Source organism: Scleropages formosus, chromosome 4 (genome assembly GCF_900964775.1).
Source record: "Scleropages formosus chromosome 4, fSclFor1.1, whole genome shotgun sequence".
NCBI classification, from domain to species: domain Eukaryota; kingdom Metazoa; phylum Chordata; class Actinopteri; order Osteoglossiformes; family Osteoglossidae; genus Scleropages; species Scleropages formosus.
Genome location: NC_041809.1, coordinates 33,625,851 through 33,645,381, shown reverse-complemented (window position 1 = coordinate 33,645,381; position 19,531 = coordinate 33,625,851). Strand labels below are relative to the sequence as shown.

General features: G+C 40.1%; 1 protein-coding gene across 1 annotated transcript; it reads right to left on the bottom strand.

The window, feature by feature from the left end:
- Window positions 1-13,553: 13,553 nt before the first annotated feature.
- drd1b (dopamine receptor D1b) lies at window positions 13,554-14,966 on the bottom strand. Its single transcript, XM_018751836.1, has one exon. The coding sequence runs from the start codon at window positions 14,892-14,894 to the stop codon at window positions 13,554-13,556; it is 1,341 nt and encodes a 446-aa protein (XP_018607352.1). The 5' UTR covers window positions 14,895-14,966.
- Window positions 14,967-19,531: the final 4,565 nt, after the last annotated feature.

Here is a 19,531-nt window from a genome sequence, read left to right as displayed (position 1 = left end):
TAATTTATTAGCCTGTAGACTGAGGTCACAAGGAAACAAATGGTCCTTGATGTCGAACAAAGCTATTAAATTTCACCTTATAAGCCTATCATGTGTGAGAGAAAGTGTCTCCAACTCTGAGAATACACACACTGTTTTCACCAAGAGACTGTTAAAAAATATATCCATTTTCCTACGTGAACAACATTAACTGTCTGCCTGACACATGGAGGATGAGCGTTGGAATGATCAAAGACCCTAGTTTTGTGAACTCTTCGATTTTGCTTTTTTTTTTTTCCATTCCAAGGCGCAATTGTTCATTCAGCCTAAAATTTTTATCCGGCAGGATAAGTGGACATCCAAATCTTTCTCTCCATGGAAATTGAGTTTTCTCTGTTTTCTAAAATAACTAATAAATACGGATGTCAAATGCATTACCTACTAGGTGTGCTGTATTTTATAGAGAGCTGGTTAGAATGCAGCAAACTTTTGATTTACATCATACATGGTCCAGTATATAAAAATCTTAAAAAATTGCAACATGCTATAAAAACCAGCAACCTCCAATGTATATTTACAGTATGTACAGCATAATAAAGGTAAAGCCTTATATTAAAATCAACCAATCTTGGATTTCAACTATAAATTAGGATATTCCAATTATAATCAGTAAAATGTTCTGGAATGTTCAGTAAACTGTAATAGAATAAACTTTGCCTTTTAGTGATGGGAAAAGAGAGGACAACTTCAAAGAATGGACATGACATAGGAACATAAATTACAGTTAAAAAAAGTAGAAATTTGTATTAACTGTGGATTACCTTTATTCTTCATTACAGTGTTTGGAAGCTCCAAACAAACTGCAAATGCATCTCTGAGTCTGCAAGCTCATCACCAAAACTGGTTATATTGTAAAATACCAAACTATTTGCATGCAACGGTTGGGGTTGGGGCGCAATGGGTTTGACCAGGTCCTGCTCTCCGGTGGGTCTGCGGTTCAAGTCCTGCTGGGGGTGCCTTACGATAGACTGGCATCCCATCCCCCTCCAGCCTTATGCCCTGTGTGTTGCTGGGTTAGGCTCTGTCTTGCCGTGACCCTGCTTGGGGCAAGCAGGTTTCAGACAGCGTGTATTTGCATATCTTTATATCTTCTCACATATATTCATTTGATTCTTTATCCTTTCAATCCTAATTATCAAGTTTATTTTAATTAGAGATCAATAAGAATATTTGAAGCTTTCTTTTTATTAATAAACAGCAGTCATGGGTCCAAGACCAAGAGCATTTCCAAATCATTTCAGAGGAAAATGTAATTGAATCTATTTGTTGTTGTCCTATTGCAGTAGATGTGAATTTTGTGTCTGTAACTGTCAAGTAGAGCTCTTGCTCATCTGGCACCTGCCTGCTGTTCAGCACATGGTTCTACATGAGCTAATAAAGAAGGACTTCAAATGAGGAAAGAGGAGAGACAGTTTCCTTAGAATCTTACTCAGCCTACCTAAGCACATCCAACCCCTGAAGATCCACTTCTGTCTGACTCAGTTTCCCCTATTTATTCTAATTTTTCATTCCTCTTTCTTGGTTCTGGTTTTATTCCCTTCAAAGCAAGTCATCTTCTTGAAGCTTACAGTTCCTTGGGAAGAAACTATCCATAAACTGAACCGAATGTGGAAACCACCACAAAGCCAAGTTTGACTCATAACAACCACTCTTCTCGTTTCCAAAGCAAGGGAGGGAATTACATTTTTTTAAGAGATGCTTTACTCCAAAATGACTTCCAGTGAACTCTATGTAGTGTTATGAGCCCACACACCTTACTCACCAAGGTGATTTACACTGCTAGATACACTACTTACACTGGGTCACTCATCCAAACATCAGTGGAACACACTGAGACTGTCACTCACATACTACGGGTGAACCTGAACAGCATGTCTTTGGAGTGTGGGAGGAAACCAGAGCACCTGTAGGAATCCACACAACTACAGGGAAAACATGCAAAATCCACAAAGCCTGAGCAGGTATGGAACCCACATCCTCTCGCACCACCTAGGCACTATGAGACAATAGCTCTACTCACTGTGCCACCCAAGGGTGAGTAGTAGAAGTGGTTTGCTAGTGTCTTCTTCTGGGCGATGCAAAAAGCAGGAAAAACTTGCAAGCTCTGAGTTACATTCAAACCCCACACCCACTCAGCACCTCAGGAGCTGTAAGACACTGTTTTTGTCTGCTGTGCCACCATGGCCCTTTTCTAAAAGGAAGGATTGCTGTAAAATCCAATAGTAGGATTGCTAGTTAGATCAATAGTTTACACTGTGAGTAAAAATGTACAGAGCAGTTGGTGGAAAAACACAGAGGTTCATGTTATGCATCTGCTTCTATTCACCTGAACCCGTAAAGTAATAAAAAATTAAACTGAATTTTTCTATGTATGAGGTCCAGAAATAGCACTGTAAGTGTCAGTATTAAAATCCCATTTTAGCATAAGCTGTGGCTGAGATGAATGTTTTCATCCATGAGTGTAAATTCTTGTAAATTCTTATGCACTTGTTAAGTGGTCGGGTTTAGAGATGTCATTTTTGATTTAAAATGTTCCACTTTACAGCCTCCCTGGGCCTTCAAAGATGGGGTAAAAGAGCTTACTCATGTCTACATAAAAAGACTTTAATTTTGAGGATAAGAAATAAAAAATGGATTACATATCAGCATTTTAATCTGCCTTCAGCATGTGATAATAAAATGCTGATAGGCTGAGAAGAACAGCCCCAGAGGCACTGATATCAACAATCCATCCTTTCTTACACTAAATTTTAACTAAGGAATGCAGCCAATGTGAACATTTCACCGTTTACTGTCTCAGTAGCAGTCTTTTATATATTCTTTAATATATTATTATAATTGATCATTTTAAAATTATTCTTATTAAAATCATTGCATAATTTTTTATTCATTATATACTGTATATAATTATATAAATGTTTATTTGTTTCACAAAAGTCTGTATCTGTATGACCTGTGAAAATGACCATAGAAATGCGAGCCTAGAAAATTATCCTAGAAAATAAGTGATGCAGCAGTTTTGTACCAAGCTGTCAAAGTGTACCAGGTGGTGGAATAGTTTGGGTTGTTGCCTTTGGACCTAAAGGTTGCAGGTTGAGTTCATGTTTTCAAGTGTCATTACCTTTTGCAACGTACTCAGATTTACCCAGCTGTAAATAATTGTAGGCAACTTATCAGTGTAAGTTTCTTTGGAGAACAGCATCAGCTGAATGAATAAATTTAGAGCTTCATGGTAGGGTGTGGGGTGGCATGGTGGTGCAGTGAGTAGAGAGTGTGTTCCACTGATGTATGGATGAGTGACCCAGTGTACATAGTGTATCTAGCAGTGTAAGTCACCGTGGTAAATAAGGTGTGTGGGCTCATAATACTACATAGAGTTCATTGAAAGTTGCTTTGGAGAAAAGCATCTCATGAATAAATAAATGTAGACGTGTGCGAGTCGGTGTAACAGTGATGCATTTTCAATAGGATACTTCCGGGAATCTAAGACTTATTCCAGTACAACAGGTAGCACAGAAGTGAAAATTCTTGCAACGTGTGAGCTGCAGAAACCATGTCTTTAAAGAACTTTGTTTTCTATCCTCTAGGATACCAAGTGAAGTCTCCCAGGTTCTGCTCTTCTGGTACTTCACAGGTTCTTAAAGGGTGAAACCATGAAATAAGAGGCATTGATTTGCTTTGTGGAACCAAAGACAATTTTCTGGCAGTTCATCAGAGTGCCAATCATGTGTCATTCACACGTCACGTTGACATGGATAGAGATAGGGATCGACAACTCGGTAGCTTGTCTTCTTTCACTGGCCTATCCGCAAAAACACTGCCAGCTGGTAACACTTGGGATGAGCACAGCTGCTGCTGACTCAGGGAGGCACTGACACAGAAAACGGCGCAAGTTTAACAGCTAGTAGCCAACACTTTTTAACCGTATCTAGAGGGAAGCTTTGCAGTCGCACGGAAGATTCCTGAATGCAGAACTTCCGTGTGCCCGACGCACGAAATGTCAACTTTGATGACAAATTTTCGTGACGAATAACGAGAGGCGAGGGAATACATAACGACAAGCTCCGAAATGTTGTCCTAAACACCCTACAATTGCATTGACTTTACAATACTTTCACAGATCTGCAGTTATGCACCATGTATGATATTTAATAAAACTGTAGTTTGCAGCACTCAGTTGTCTCAACAGTTGTGAAATGAATCCTAAGAATAGAGGTTACCATCAGCATGGGAAATTTGCTACGTTTTACATTAATTTACACTTGTGGCTACATATGCCTGTCCGGGTGCTCCCCTAACTGCTTATCTATTCCCAAGTGGTGTTATTCACATCAACATCCATTTCACTTAAAAAAAAAAAAAAAAAAAAAAAGAATACATCCGTCAGAAAGTGGGGCTCATTGCATAACTCGGGCTCAGTTGAGCCTTGCAGCTCCCTTTCAACTCACAGCATCTGCTGATTGTTTCGATTCAGAGCTCTGCCATTTTTAGTCCCCTGTCCCTGGGGATATTGACATGGGAACAAATCAGCATGCCACTGTATGCTATATTTACCAAGGGGAATAGATTAGCGATGGATCCCCACTTGTTTTCCACTGGGAAGACTCCATGTAGTCATAAAGCCCGCTGACCGATACACATCGAGTAACTCTTCTCTACTCTTCACATCAGTCTTCTCTCTGACTGCTTCTTCCCCTATAAACTTATATATCCCTCTCAAGTCTCAGCTGTTTTACTTTCATCTAACAGCATACATTGATATTAAGTTTTTGTTTTTCATTTATATTTACATGAATTCATTTATCAGACGTTTTTCTCCAAAGCGACGAACATCTCGTAGAAAATACAGTGTGTTCATTACATTAGCAGGAAGAGACACTTAGATGCAGACGTGTGATTCTTAAGTGCAGTTCGTTTGTTTCTTTCCACCATATGAACCAATGTTCATCACACAAGTAGCTGCATAAAACTTTATCCAAACATCCAATATTCCAAATCATCTTCCAAGTAATTTTTTTTTTTTTTTTTTGCGATACATATAAACGTTTATGTTACATTACAGGAGTAGCAACATGAACGTTTATCTGGGCATTATCTTAACGTTATAGTGCAGGAAGATTTATACGTTGCATGAACTTAAGAGATGATGGGCAAAGTGAATCTGGAGAATTCACATTCTCCATGCTAACTGGAGAATTTTATAGAAGAATACTTATGTATACAGTGATAGTACACACACACACAGAGCCTAACTCAGGGCACAGGGACACCCCCAGGATGGGACACCAGTCTGTCCCTGGGCACCCCAAGTGGGACTCAAACCCCAGACCCACCAGAGAGCAGGCACAGGCCAAACCTGCTGTACCACCACATCCCCCTGAGAGAGGCTGTATGTAATAAAATCACTAATAGCAAGTCAATATCTTTTGCCATCCTGTAAATCAAATTTGGCTGAACATGTAAATGAAATTGATTTGGTTTCTAGACACTGTTTTGAAAGAACATATAGAGGTAGAGGAACTGGCAGCATGGTGGCCCAGAGAGTAGCGTTGCTGTCTCACAGCGCCTGGGTGGTGTTAGAGGATGTGGGATCGAGCCCTGCTCAGTCTTTGTGGAGTTTGCATGTTCTCCCAGTGTCTGTGTGGGTTTCCTCTGTGTGCTCTGGTTTCCTCCCACACTCCAAAGACATGCTGTTCAGGTTCCCCCATAGTGTGTGACTGACACACAGAGAGAGTGTGTTCCACTGATGAATGGATGAGTGACCCATAGTAAGTAGTGTATCTAGCAGTGTAAGTCACTGCGGTGAGTAAGGTGTGTGGGCTCATAACACTACATAGAGTTCATTGGAAGTCACTTTGGAGACAACTGTCTGCTAAATAAATAAATGTAAACTCCCTCATGTACATTTCTAATATTTTTTTTATTCACCTAACACATTTTGTAAAATATTTATTTTTGACTCACTGAACATCTCCTTCCCAGGCCAAATGTCAGATTTGCATTTTTTTTCCACAGTATTGATAGACCAAACTAACACGAATTGTCGTCAGTGTAATGCAAAATATCTTCTTTCTTACGTAGAATTTGCAGAAGCAAACTTTGAGGTGCTGTGACTTTGTGAGGTAGCTTGGCACATGAAAAAATGCGGAAGAGCAAGACAATCCCTGAGGTTTTCCACATAACCTTGTTGCGTAACTCACTCAACATGCTTGAACTCACAAGCAAGGTCATCGCGGCCTGTGCAAACATTTGAGCCTCAAGTCTTGATTTGAATTTAGCAAATGTGAGTGATGCAGAACCTCCGCGCTCAAGGCTTAAAGTTCTCACTTTAAAATTTCATCTTGTAATTTGACATGTGACATTTGGGACTTGAGTTTCAAAGGAATATGTGAATTTACGATCCGGTTTCGTTTGCAATTATGGAAATATTTCGCTTGCATTCACGCAGCCTATAGGGTTTTCATTCACCTCATTAGATCTTTATCGCAAACCCAGATGTTTAATCTGATGGGCGAGAAGGGAGACAATTCTCTGAAAACATGTTTCGAAATGTTACTCTTTGCAAAATGGCTTAATAAAGTGTGCCTCTCGCGCAAACTCCACCCGAAGGCTCAGTCCCTCTGCCACATTGTGTAAATAGCCAGCGTTCGTGATCCAACTGGAGATGCTCTAAGAGGAGTGAGCCTTACGGAAGCAAGGCTATCGGTGCCTGTGTGAATCATGCATCCGAAACTGCGCGCGTAGTCCACGTTTGGAGCGCGTTTAAGCTTTGAGAAAACGGTACGTTCCATGCTGTCTGCCTTAGTATTTTAGTGTGTGAAGGACTCTACCGCGGTGATGCTTCTGTCACACCAGCCTTTGGATGCCAGTTGGATGCACGGCGCTCCAGTGTGCTGATATTGATGTGATGAACAACGAAAAAAATAAAGAGCGTGTGGAAACCCTCTCGCCGGTACAGTCGTCGTCACGTCTCGTTGGAAGTAAATATAATAGCGGCGTCCTTCTTCCCCGTAAATTCCTGACGTAATTTAGAAAACAGGCGCGACCGTCCGAATAATAGTGACAGCTATAGCTATGCCTCTCCGTATAAAATTGTTTTATGAAATTTGGCATAAAGAATATTCATCTCTTACTTATTCTTAACTAGCCAGGACAGAAAAACACGCTTAGGAAGCTGTCAGTAGGGCTCATAGGGATATGCAACATACGGCCTCATGTTTTAGGCTGTACGGATACATTCTCTTGATATTTGAAGGCGATAATGTGCCTCTGTCTCCTTCTCGCGGTGTGCTCATAGACCTGTGATGCATGTAACACGTCACACAGCCCATCTGTTTTTGCAGAAGACGCCTAAAGGATATCGAATGAAGGGATGACTTTCCACTGATTTACCAAGGTATCGGTTTGAAATTCCTAAGAGCCACAGGGTAAGATGACTACTGTTCTGCTTCATCATTTAAAAACTTTTGTAGACGTGATTATTAATGCAGTCAAAGGGGGACAGCTGCTCGCATAGTGGCAAAAGCTCTTGCCTTTGTATCTGAAGGTTAGAGGTTCAATCCTCTCTTCCGCCTACAGTACCCTTGAGCAAGGTACCTACCCTGAATTGCCCCAGTAAAAATACCCAGCTGTGTAAATAATTGTAAGCTTGTAACCTTAACATTGTAAATCACTTTGGAGAAAAGTGTCAGCTAAATGAATAAATATAAAGTACCTGGCAGTGTAGCGGTTAGTTCTGCTACCTTTGCATCCATAGGTCACAGGTTTGAATCCAGCCTCCAGATGTAGTACCCTTGGACAAGGTACTAACCCCAACTTACTTCAGTAGAAATACCCAACTGTGTAAATGAGTAGGTAACTGTAGGTGGCTTAACACTGTAAGTTTCTTTGGTGAAAAGGTTCAGCTAAAGGAATTAATGTGATGTAAAAATAGTACATCACCTCACAGTGTTTAGGTGTAAAATAGACAACAATTAAAAATATGTGCTCAGAAGTGTACATTTTGATTTTTGATGATACTAGCAGCCAATTTCATCTCTGAACTAACAACTACTAGTAGAATTTAAAGGAGGAATGAGGAACAGGACCAAATTTGCCTCTACTGCTGTTGGGACTGGTGATTAAAAGTGTTCTTGCTCAGATTATAGACTTCACTTTGTTTAATTAAACCTAAAGGATATAATTATTATTAGAAAATTGTAATGACCAAAGACTAATTTTGTTCATTTTTTTAAAATATTTTACGTTTTTCATATTATTTGTTTCATTTATTGATCGTCAGTGTTCAGTCTGAGATTTCAAAGAAATCTCTATAACTATTCCCTTTCAAAAAAAATTTCTGAGGTTAATTTAAACTTGATTTTGACCTAAACTGTATGTTTTCTTTTTTGTCATTTAGCATCACTTAACTGAGAAATCCTGTAAAATCATGAATTAATCCATGCTGTATCAAAGTACACCAATCACTTCAAAATCATGTATTCCATTTTTACATTATGTATATTCCAGGGGGTGCAGTGGCGCAGTGGGTTGGACCACAGTCCTGCTTTCCGGTGGGTCTGGGGTTTGAGTCCTGCTTGGGGTGCCTTGCGACGGACTGGCGTCCCGTCCTGGGTGTGTCCCCTCCCCCTCTGGCCTTACGCCCTGTGTCACCGGGTAGGCTCCGGTTCCCCGCGACCCCGTATGGGACAAGCGGTTCTGAAAATGCGTGTGTGTGTGTGTGTGTGTATATTCCATCATAAGTGTCTTAATTCAGTACAATGAATATAAAATTCATTTATATTTGTACATAACTAGAATTCCTAACCTCTTCAGTCCTTTCACAGCTATTCCATTTTTAACATATTCCGTACTTGGTAACCTTAATGTTTACAGTGACATCCAAGAAAAACAGGTGATGTCTATTTTTTTATCATTTATTATGTTTATTTCTATTAAGACTATAAATATCGATCCGCTTCTTATCCACAGATCTTCTTTTAAGAGCAGGATCTCTGCAAAGTTTCATGCAAAGACACGGCCTTGCAGAAGAAGCAATGAATTGTTCTACCGCACAGGCAATGAGCCCCTTCAGGATAAATCCGTTTGCTGCCGATGACTAAGACCAGAGCTATGTTCTGACATCAAAATACCCAGCATGCTCTCCATCTGGTGCCTCGGTGGTTTTTCCAGCCGGAGTCGTGTAAGCGGCAACGCTGATGTTTGTGACGCAGAACGAAGTCACACACCCGGACTGGTTACATAAGGCATCTTGAATGGCTCTCGAGCGCTACATCCTCCCTCTTACAAAGCAAAGTGACGCCAAGGGCCCGTCATTAACCTTGACTGCAGGCTCCCACAGTGACGCGCACGCGTTATGAGTAACGCTGATGGACGAGAGTCACGTTGTCTTCATTTAAACCTGCTTTCTGCTGTCAGAAAGAAACAACCTACATTTCATCATTTGTTGCAATATTTACCCAAACAGATGTTGATTTTATATTTTATGCTATGTATTTCGCTATAAGGGATCATGAGGTGCTCAGAATGTTGAAACCCACATTCATTACACTGGAAAAATGAGTTAAAGCGCTTCACTGGTGCGGCACTAACGCTTCATACAGTTATGCTTTTCGAAAACCATTCTGTAAATATTTGCTTTGAAGTCTCACTGAAGGGAGATTTCTTTCAGCATCACCATTCAGTACATTACTGCTTTTCAAATGCATATGGTTACAAAACTAGAGAAAGGGACCATTACCCATTATCTCATTATTTCACAAATGTAGCGTGGCACTTTGCATCTCAGACCACACATTCTTCATGCACTTCAATTGACTGTAACCTTCAGTCTGTTTTACAGGCTGATTTATTTATTTTTTTCCTTTTTTTCCAAAGGTCCTTGTAACTACTGATATTTTTGTTTTAATTAATTATATTCATATTAATAATATTCATTTACTAGGTACCGTTAAATACAGGATCAATTACTAATATTTTTAACTGTGTAATTTCACTAATAAAGAAGTTCCACTTGAATAAATCATAATATTTTGAGCAGATGGGATAAGTTATGATTACTAATGGACTTATGTTAAATAAGAAAATGACACAATGACCAATAATATAACTACTGAGTCCGAAATGAAGTCTGATACATTAATAAGTGTAAAATGTAATTCAAAATCAATCCAGTTCAAGGCTTTTGCTCATCCAGTAAACAAAAAAGTTTGGTTCTGCTGTAACAATCTACGTTTCCCCACCTTCAGTTCCAGTCCCCAGTTCCTAGTTCCCCACCTTCCAGTTCATGTCAGCAGTTAATTATTACATTTCCTCTCATTTTTTATGGTAAGTCTTCAGTCTACTCCAACTTTATATTTTAAGGTGTTGTAACCACTGATGCAGATAAAAGTTTCTAATTGTGCTGGCAGTGTTAAAATTCGCACATCTGCTGTTCCATTTGATATCTTAAACACTGTACTTGAACTAGAGACATGACAAAACCCCTTCAAAAGTTAATTTGACAGCTGTTTATAGCATTTTTCTAAATATTTTCTGAGGCATATACTGTAGTTGCCAGTGATCCCCGAAAACAAAACAAAATTTCTAATATCACATTAAATTGCACCAGAGTGGCCTTAACATGAATCACAGGAGGGTAGCAAATGCACCAGTGACAAATACGCATACACCCTTCATCAAGTATTATAGCAAGCTTTAATTTTAAACTGGTTCTTATATTCACAAAATCACTGGTTGACATTAATCCCATTGATTACAGTTATTGAAGGCATTTAATGAAATTCAAATCATTACCATCAATGTTAAATATACCCATACGTAAAACAGCGCATTAGGGTTGATAAACATTATTAAGGATTTCTAGACACAAGCAGTTGTGCTCACATCCACGATGCAACACTGTACAATATTTATTAATGAAACATCAGAATTCTGTTGGTCAGCCGTAAGGTAGAGATGCCACATGAATTTAGACATTCAGGATTATAAAGTTAATATGTTCTAGCAAAACAGTCCCAGTAAACATACTTCATAAATTTTTCCTTCTCTTTAATGGATTGAATTGTACAGTAATTCTAGCAATACAGACAGTATTTAATTTTTTTTAGAACTCATTTGTTGGAATTCATTGTGAAAAAAATTGATTTATCGTCTCTGTGTATAAATAAACTCTTCCCAATATGTGTGTCTGTCTCATAAATTTGCAAAAATATGTTTCAGGTTTAGTGCTGACGTTTGATGCTCTCTGGTAACGCTAAAACAATAACCACTTTGTTTATTTAACTCTCAGAACAGTGTTCTGGAAATATGGCTTCACATGGAAGTCTGTTCAAGACCTGCAGTGCCATCTTTTGAGCACAGTTACGATTTCTACACAACTGTGGATGTGAAACAAACATCAAAGTGTCATAAAAATAATCAAAATACCAAGAATGAGATAAATCCACATTGGTGCAAATTCAAAGCCGAGCATAAATGGGCAACACTGTCCATTTCCATGAATACAGTTTGAGGTTATTTCAAATTTTTAGCGCTTTATGTTCCTCTGCAATTTGCTCTGTCTGCTCAAAGGGATTCATTGCTTAGATGGCTGAAAGATGCAAATAATGAGAAAATACCGAAACTGGTCAAAATTGAAGCACCACTGATTTCACAGCACTTTGCAAAAAAAGGCAACTTATGTGGATTTATAATCCTTTAGTCACTGCTCAGAAAAACAGAGAACGCATATGTTGTATAGTTTTTGTCTTTTTTTTTTAAAATAAAAAAAGGAGGAAAGGTTCCCTATTGTTGTATTCTCGGTCACTGCCAATCCAGCATCGCAGGTACTTACTCAAATCACATGAGAGTCTCGAGCAAAGAAATTCTGAATGCCTCTAAAGTAAGAGATTTTAACACTTTTATACAGCCACCCTGGAAATACCCTTTGATTTTTACCTCTTACAGGAGACACAACGTGTTTCTTTACAGTCATTCACAACGCCGCTATTAACAGATTATCTTTAGTTACATTGTTCTTCAGAGCTGCTCATGCTAACAAATTTATAGATGCTAGAATATGGATGTCAAACTCTTTATGGGCACTCAGCTCTAAGGAGCATGGTAAACTGACATCTGGATATCCTTTTTCTTCTGCAACTACACCACGTGTTAAATGGAATGGTGTTAAGGAATAAGTTGATTGCTTTGTGGCATCAGCATGTTCTTCACTAACGCTGTCCATGATGAACGAGCATCACGCATCTAAAGCCACATACTGTTTTCAGAAGAGCTTACTGATCTCGCCATTCTCCTTTGTAGCTTTGAATACTAAATAATAAATGAAATTATGAAATGTGATTTCTGATTAATAGCGGTCTATCACACTTGGTTGTACTTAAATTAGACAGTGATGATTTTTTTTCCAATTATTTGTGTACAGCAAGTACATGTGAGTCTTGGGAGTTATTTTCTTTTGTTCAAGTGCTCAAAAACAGAAGAAAAAAAAATCTATGCCTTTACCTAGTCCTGGGATCTGATGAAGGTGCTTCTCCAAATAGCTGGAGTCAGTAATATTTTATTTGGAGTCTGTAGACATCTAAGAGCTTTAGCAGCAACTTCCTTAGCTGTTGAGCAAAACATCATCCAAGGATGTCAACTGTTGAGCATCCTTGGCTTAAGCCAACTTCTGCTTCAGCTCCAGTGGTGTTCCCTTTAACGTGTTTATAGTGAGACTCCTGCCCTAAAGGCCGTTGCATACGCATGTTTTCGGTTTGCTGGGACCGTGTGACTAGGATTGTTCTGGTGACATCATCTTTGAAACCTTTTCAATTCCATCGCTCAAATCTAATATATACGCTTTCCAATATTTCGCTTCCTACTTCTGATTTTCAATTAATATTTCAAAAGGACCGTGTTAGCCATAGAAGCCATTCTTATCATAAATAAAATAAAGCTCCCATCTGCATGGAAACATTATATCAAAATCTCAACTAAAAATATAACGATTCGGCACACGAAGCAACCGGCACATTTTGAAGCAGTTCACGAAGCCAGACACATACAAAAAGTATACTAAAGTATACAAAATACGTTTTATAATCATTTGTATCTCACTTACCAACATAAAATTGCATTTGCAATGCCTTATGTTAAATAAGCTTCTATTTCCTACATAATGAAGACAATGTATTCAAAGGCTTTTTGGGTTATATATAGCATTAAAACTAGTTATTTGTTACTTTTCTGGCATTTTCCATGTATAATACATATATATATATATATATAAAGAGTTTTGCAGATAGTTATTCAGGATAAAGTGCCTTCCGTTGTAACATTCTGGAGAGGTCTGTTAAGTTTATAATAGTAAGCAGGATAAAAGGTACTCAGTGAATCTTAGTTAAAATATACTGAATTTGCTCATGCTAATGTAATATTCAAGTCAATCTGTGAATTTTTTATTGATTTTGAATACATGTATTAAATTCAAAATTGAGAACATAAGATACTTGCATGAGAGGAACTTTCACCTCCAGTCATGTCTTATGCTGTCCATTTGAAGTTATAGGGTTAATCTTTTCTAAAGAAACATCAGTTTCGCTGTCCACATTCCCTGACAAGGCGGGGGAATTATTTTTCAGAGATATAATTCCAGTGCTGGCCTCTTCTTCTTTTTGTACCTCCTCATCTTGAGTGAGGATGGTTTGAGGAATTGCGTAGGTCATAGTCCCCTCGATCGGGATGTGCCCCTTAGTTTGGGAGTGGGTCGATGGTGGTGGAGCACCGTTGTTGTTGAGACTGAGTATCTCTGTGGAATTAGGACCTGCACAAAGTCTGTGGCAGCCCAAGAGGATGGAGAAAGCCTTACGGAAGTCCACGTTGAAGGCATATATGATGGGGTTGAGCGAGGAATTTGCCCATCCGAACCAGACGAAGACATCGAATGTCGTAGAGCTGACACAAGGAAAATTCGCCCTCCCGTTTGGTAGCGTCGCCTCGCAGAAAGGAACCATGCAGTTCAGGATGAAGAACGGCAGCCAGCAGCACACGAACACCCCCATTATAACTGAGAGCGTTTTTAAGACTTTGGTTTCCCGCTTGAAAGACATCTTGAAAGAGCTCTCGGATTCCACGCCAGAGCTGTTCCCCATGCTGCTGTGACGGTTTTTGGCACTCTCTGCTGCTCTCTCTAGAGCTAAAATCCTTCTGATTTGTTTCTGAGCTATTCTGTAAATCTGCGTATAAGTGACGATCATTATTGCTACAGGTATGTAGAAGCTAACGAGGGAGGACGAGATTGCGTATGTCCTGTTGAGGCTGGAGTCACAGTTATCGGGTAAAAGTGGCCCGTAGGTGCCATTGTGGTCTACGTAGCTGGTGGTCTGAGCCTTGTGCCAATTGAGTTGCACAGGGATGAAAGAAATGAGGACCGATAAGGTCCATGCCACGCTGATCATCACAAAAGCCACCTTGGGCGTCATCTTTCGCTCATAGCGGAACGGGCTGGATATAGCCCAATACCTGTCCACGCTGATGACGCACAGGTTCAAGATGGAAGCTGTGGAGCACATGATGTCAAACGCCACCCAGATGTTGCAGAAGGAACCGAAGGGCCAGAAGCCCACGATTTCTGTCGCAGCCTTCCACGGCATCACCAAGATGGCCACCAGCAGGTCCGATATGGCCAGCGAGATCACAAAGAAGTTCGTGACCTTTGAGCGCAGGTGGCGAAACTTGGTTACAGCTGCACAGACCAGCGTGTTCCCCAGGAGGGTGGTAAGGATGAGAAGGGAGAGAAAGCAGCCCGTTAAAACACGAGTGGATCTGTCCCTCTCTGACAAACCGCTGTCGAGGACCGTAGAGAAGTTCAAATCCATTTTTTTTTTCCTCCCCGGTTTGCGGTGGCAGAGCTCACCTCATAATTTCAGCAGATCGAAGCAGGTGCAGTTTCCCAGAAAATAAAGTAAGCGCAGGAACACTGAGGACCAGCTGGTCTGGAACCTTTGACATCCTGTTTACCGAAGCCATTGACTGGCACACCAACTTTACACCACTAAGGCTCATCAGTACCTTTACGTTGCACTTCTCCCTTATGTTTAGGAATCCTGTATTTTGATCTCCAGCGACATTGTTAATACTCACTGTTAAGCACCAACATCTCTCAGTCCCAGGAAGGAAACAATGTTTTCCTTGGCCATTTATCCCTTTTGCTGAACGAGGAGGTCCGGCGTTATCCAACTTCCACAGCTGATGCCGGCAAAAAAAAGTTCTGTATACAACAGCTAAACGTATCATTAGCCTTATATATAAGGTTATTGATACAGCTTATTGATCATCCGTTGGTCTGATTTGCTCCAGTCCAGGTCTGTAAAGCCTAGGCGTGTCCATCATGTCACCGCGAGCCGGAATTATCATGTGCAGAAGCGCTGGAAACCAAAGTAAAAACGTCTCGTTGACAGATCACTCCTTGAAATTCAGCTGCAAAAAACATAGTGGACCGTTATTCTAAGAAGCATATTGGCCCGATGTCATATACTGTAGGTACCGAGTATATTTAGTTAAACTACATCCGATCTATTAAATATGTCGGGCGAGGCTTGTAACTTACTGATAACGATTCGTCTTATTAATATGTGAGCGCGCGGTGTGCCGTCACTTCATAATATTCCCCACGTTCTTGTCGGTACAGCCGAGCATCAGTTCCCTGCAGATCAGTCTGTGACCCTGGAGAACTTTTAATTTTTTTTTCTTTTTCTTTTTCCTGAGAGCAAAACAGATCTTGGTGCCTCGGGTTTTAATCGTTCCCGTCGACCGTCTCTCGCGCGCAAACGTTGTCCTCGCGGTCCCCTCCAGTTATTCCATATTTCCATTCATAGGGAGGCGGAGAAAACGCGTGTTAAGCGCGCATATGAAGTATTCCTGAGCGCAACGTTTTCATCACAGTGTTGAAATTCCTTTCCATCTTCACTTATTTTAACTCCACTGGTTACTATGTCTTGCTGGTGAAAAAAAAAAAAAAAAAAAGCTTTATCAAATATTTAGAATAGAAAGGCAGGAGATCGGGCGTTTTACTATACAGTATATTTTATATATATATGTACACACACACACATATGTACAGTAAATATATATATATAATATATAGCCCCAATACAGCTGTCTCGCCTTACTGTTCAGTGACATAAACGGAGTAAAAAAAAATGCATATATATATAGCCGAATGCAAAGGCTTCCTTCAGCTCCATTCTGGGGTTTTGTCTACTACTCGGTCCAAGTTTGGGGCGGGAGACGAAGACAGGACGCGTTGTGGCGCGTCCTTCGAGCGCGAGCGCAAGCGCGAGCGCTGACCCTACGTTTCGCGAGCGTTTCATGAATAAATCGCCCTTTTCCCCCTCGCGCTCGCGCGCGCACACTTTCGCTCGTCTGCGCTGTCGGACAAATAAAACGGGCAAAAACTGAGTGCAGTTGTTCTACTGAGATGTGGTCCTTTTTTTTATTCATTAGCTGTAGTTCGGATGCATTCATATAAGTGTCATGGGACGTTTTCAGGACATTTGGCGTCATTTGCGACTTTTCCAAAATTAATTCTCCGGCATCTATTATATATAATATGCTCAGCTGCAAAAAAAAAAAAAGGCGCGTGCTGACAGTATTACATTACTTACATATCAAAGGTGTCCTGGAATTACGAGTTTTAGGATCCGAGTGATTTATTTTGGAAGTGGCTCTTTGAGGCCACCCAGCGGAAATAAAACGGACGTTTATTTATGTATTTATTCACTTTTGCTCGGTACATGGAACCATCCATGAATAAATGATCTACCAAATCGCGGCATCTATTTATAGGGCCCCGTGGCCAGTTACACTGGATGGTTAAATTATGTAGGTATATGCGACATTTGTTTGGGGACTTAATAACATGTTCTGATTTTCTGAGATTTTTTTAAAAATTATTTTTATCAGAGCACATGGGTTTAAGTGATGTGTCTACTGGAGGACGCCCAGCAATGATGTGTTAAGTCAAGTTTTTATGAATGCAATTTTTGTAGCGCTGACACAGGGAAAATTTGCTCTATTACAGAAGTCTGTGTGTGTGTGTGTGTGTGTGTGTGTGTGTGTGTGTGTGTGTGGCTGGGTAGGCAAGTGTGTGAGGTGAGGGAGATAATGGGAGAGCAGTGACATGTCAGTTCAGTCACCATTCCCACTGAAGAGGTCTTTGCAAACACACGTGTCATCCTCCTCTGCATCGGAAGAACGTTTAAGATTTGTCCCTCTGCACCAAATCTTGATATCACCCAAAGGGGACAAGATATGAGCTCGGAGGCAAAAAAAAATGTATGTTCTTAGAAACAGAATGTGTGGTGAGACTTGCTGGATCCAGAATATCAGATCTGTTCATACCCAACAAAAATGTTTATATATTAATGCAAACATTTATCTTTGGCACTGCCACCCCATAGCATGGCATGGGGGGGGGTCCTTTAACAATAGCTCTGAACATCTCATTTGAGGAAGCATTAGGAATACATGATGAGCAAAAATAGAAGTTTTCAGCATTCGCTTTGTGTGTCATTCCACATATACACCCCAGACATGCACTTTTGCTTGCAGACCCAATTTGAGACTATGTGACAAATCTCATAAATCAAAGCTCAACCATCCTATTCTCCGACACAATTCCTTGTTCTCTTTTACTCATGGAGTGCAGGACAAGTAATATGTGATTATATAAAAGCTGTCCAATTTGTTTATTAATAATTCAAGCAGAGGAAGTGGGCCAGTGTGTCTGAATAAGAACTTAATGTAGCGTGACATCCAGGAGGAAGAGACTGCAGCACTAATGCATTTCCCACTCACTCATATCTCCCTGATGTGGATAAGGAAAAAAAATCCTCAACATCAGCCACAACTAACTGAAGTTAATCATTGTGGCTGGTGTCCAACGGAGCCAGGGACAGACACATTCTTTCTTTTGTGCTATAAGACGAAATGGTCATGTGATCGATTTTTAAATCCGCGCTGGGGTAACCACTTGCTGCTTTGGCTTGTCTGACTGTGAAATGCATAAGGCAGTGAGTGTTTTCAGCTAAATAAAGCAGAAGCTACCGCTATTTTTGGCATCTCTTGAATGACCTCAAGCCAAGAAAGCGGCGTCACGGTTCCATACACATGATGCTTCAGGTTTTATGGTCAAAGAACACGTGATCAAAGTCTGCTTTCGACATTTGAACTTATGAGATGAATCATGTTGATATTTAATGCATCCTAACAGAGTTCTATGTTGGCTGAGAGTGCAATATTGCACCTTGTACATAAATGATAACATTGTGTTTGTAAAAACGCAGCAGTCCAAGGTAATAGGTTAATTGCCAAAACGTGAATAAAGGTAAAGTGGTCAAAAAGAGAAAAAAGCAATGCCTGGGTGAACACAGAGACCAAAGCAGATTTTGGAACAGATTCTTGACAAAAGTTGATGCTTTTGTGTTGACGTCGAGGACTGAAAGAACGTGCTGCTGTCCATGGTACTGATTCCATTGATAACACCAGTTTATGGTCCGTAGTCGTCAGCATTTTGAAAAGGGTAGTGATGTGCTCAAAAAAATGTTCTATTTTTTAAACACTAGACCAGTGCATGTTTTATTATCCAGCTGAATCACATAATTTCCACTGAGCTGGAGGGATCCAGATTAAGTTCCTCATAGTTTCTGAAATAAAATATTCTGCTTTGTAACACCTCATTAAATAGAAGCATCTGCATGTTCAAGTTCAAGTTGTTTTTATTGTCATTCCTCTCTGTAGCCTGTATACAGTGGAACGAAATGTCGTTTCCCCGGAGACCATGGTGCAACACAGAACAGAGTACAATACAGTAAATAAATACACAGGACCAAATGTAATGGGAATACAAACACTATACCATAGCAAAGAAAATCAAAATTGCCTCCTCCAGGTTGAAAAAAGTTCTTTGCAATGTCATAGGACTGTCACAATACTTTTATGTGGAATATCAACTTATTTCTATCTCTATATCTATTTATTACCATGGTTATCTTCTACTTAGTGCAAGAGGTTGCTTCTGAGTGTTGTGGTTGAAATAGACCTCAGCATGTATGATCTTGGAGCCTAATTCAAATGGTTTTTTTTTATTCTTTCAATATATAAGCATTTCTGTTTGATGTCAGTGTATTTTCAAGCAAATACAGAGTGGCTGAGTGATACATATGCAAGTAGGAAGTAAAAAGGATCACACCAGGCAATTTGCGTGTGGCCACTAGTTTTCCAAAGCATCTCTGAACCATGGAGTCGCTCTGCAAGTTATTCTAGAAGCAAAAGTGCACTGCGGATGGGGAAAAGAGCTGATGGCTTGCCAGGTCAGCAATGAATCTGTCCAATCACATGGGCAGAGAGTGTAACTGACTACCTGGATGAGGAGGTTTGCATCAGTCCTCTGTGTGCCAGTGGACAACTGAGCCTGTCCAGCCATACTGGGTAAGGGGACTTGCCATTGTGTCAC

Coding starts and splice junctions, on each gene's coding strand:
- drd1b (XM_018751836.1), bottom strand. CDS start 14,894: ATGGATTTGAACTTCTCTACGGTCCTCGACAGCGGTTTGTCAGAGAGG.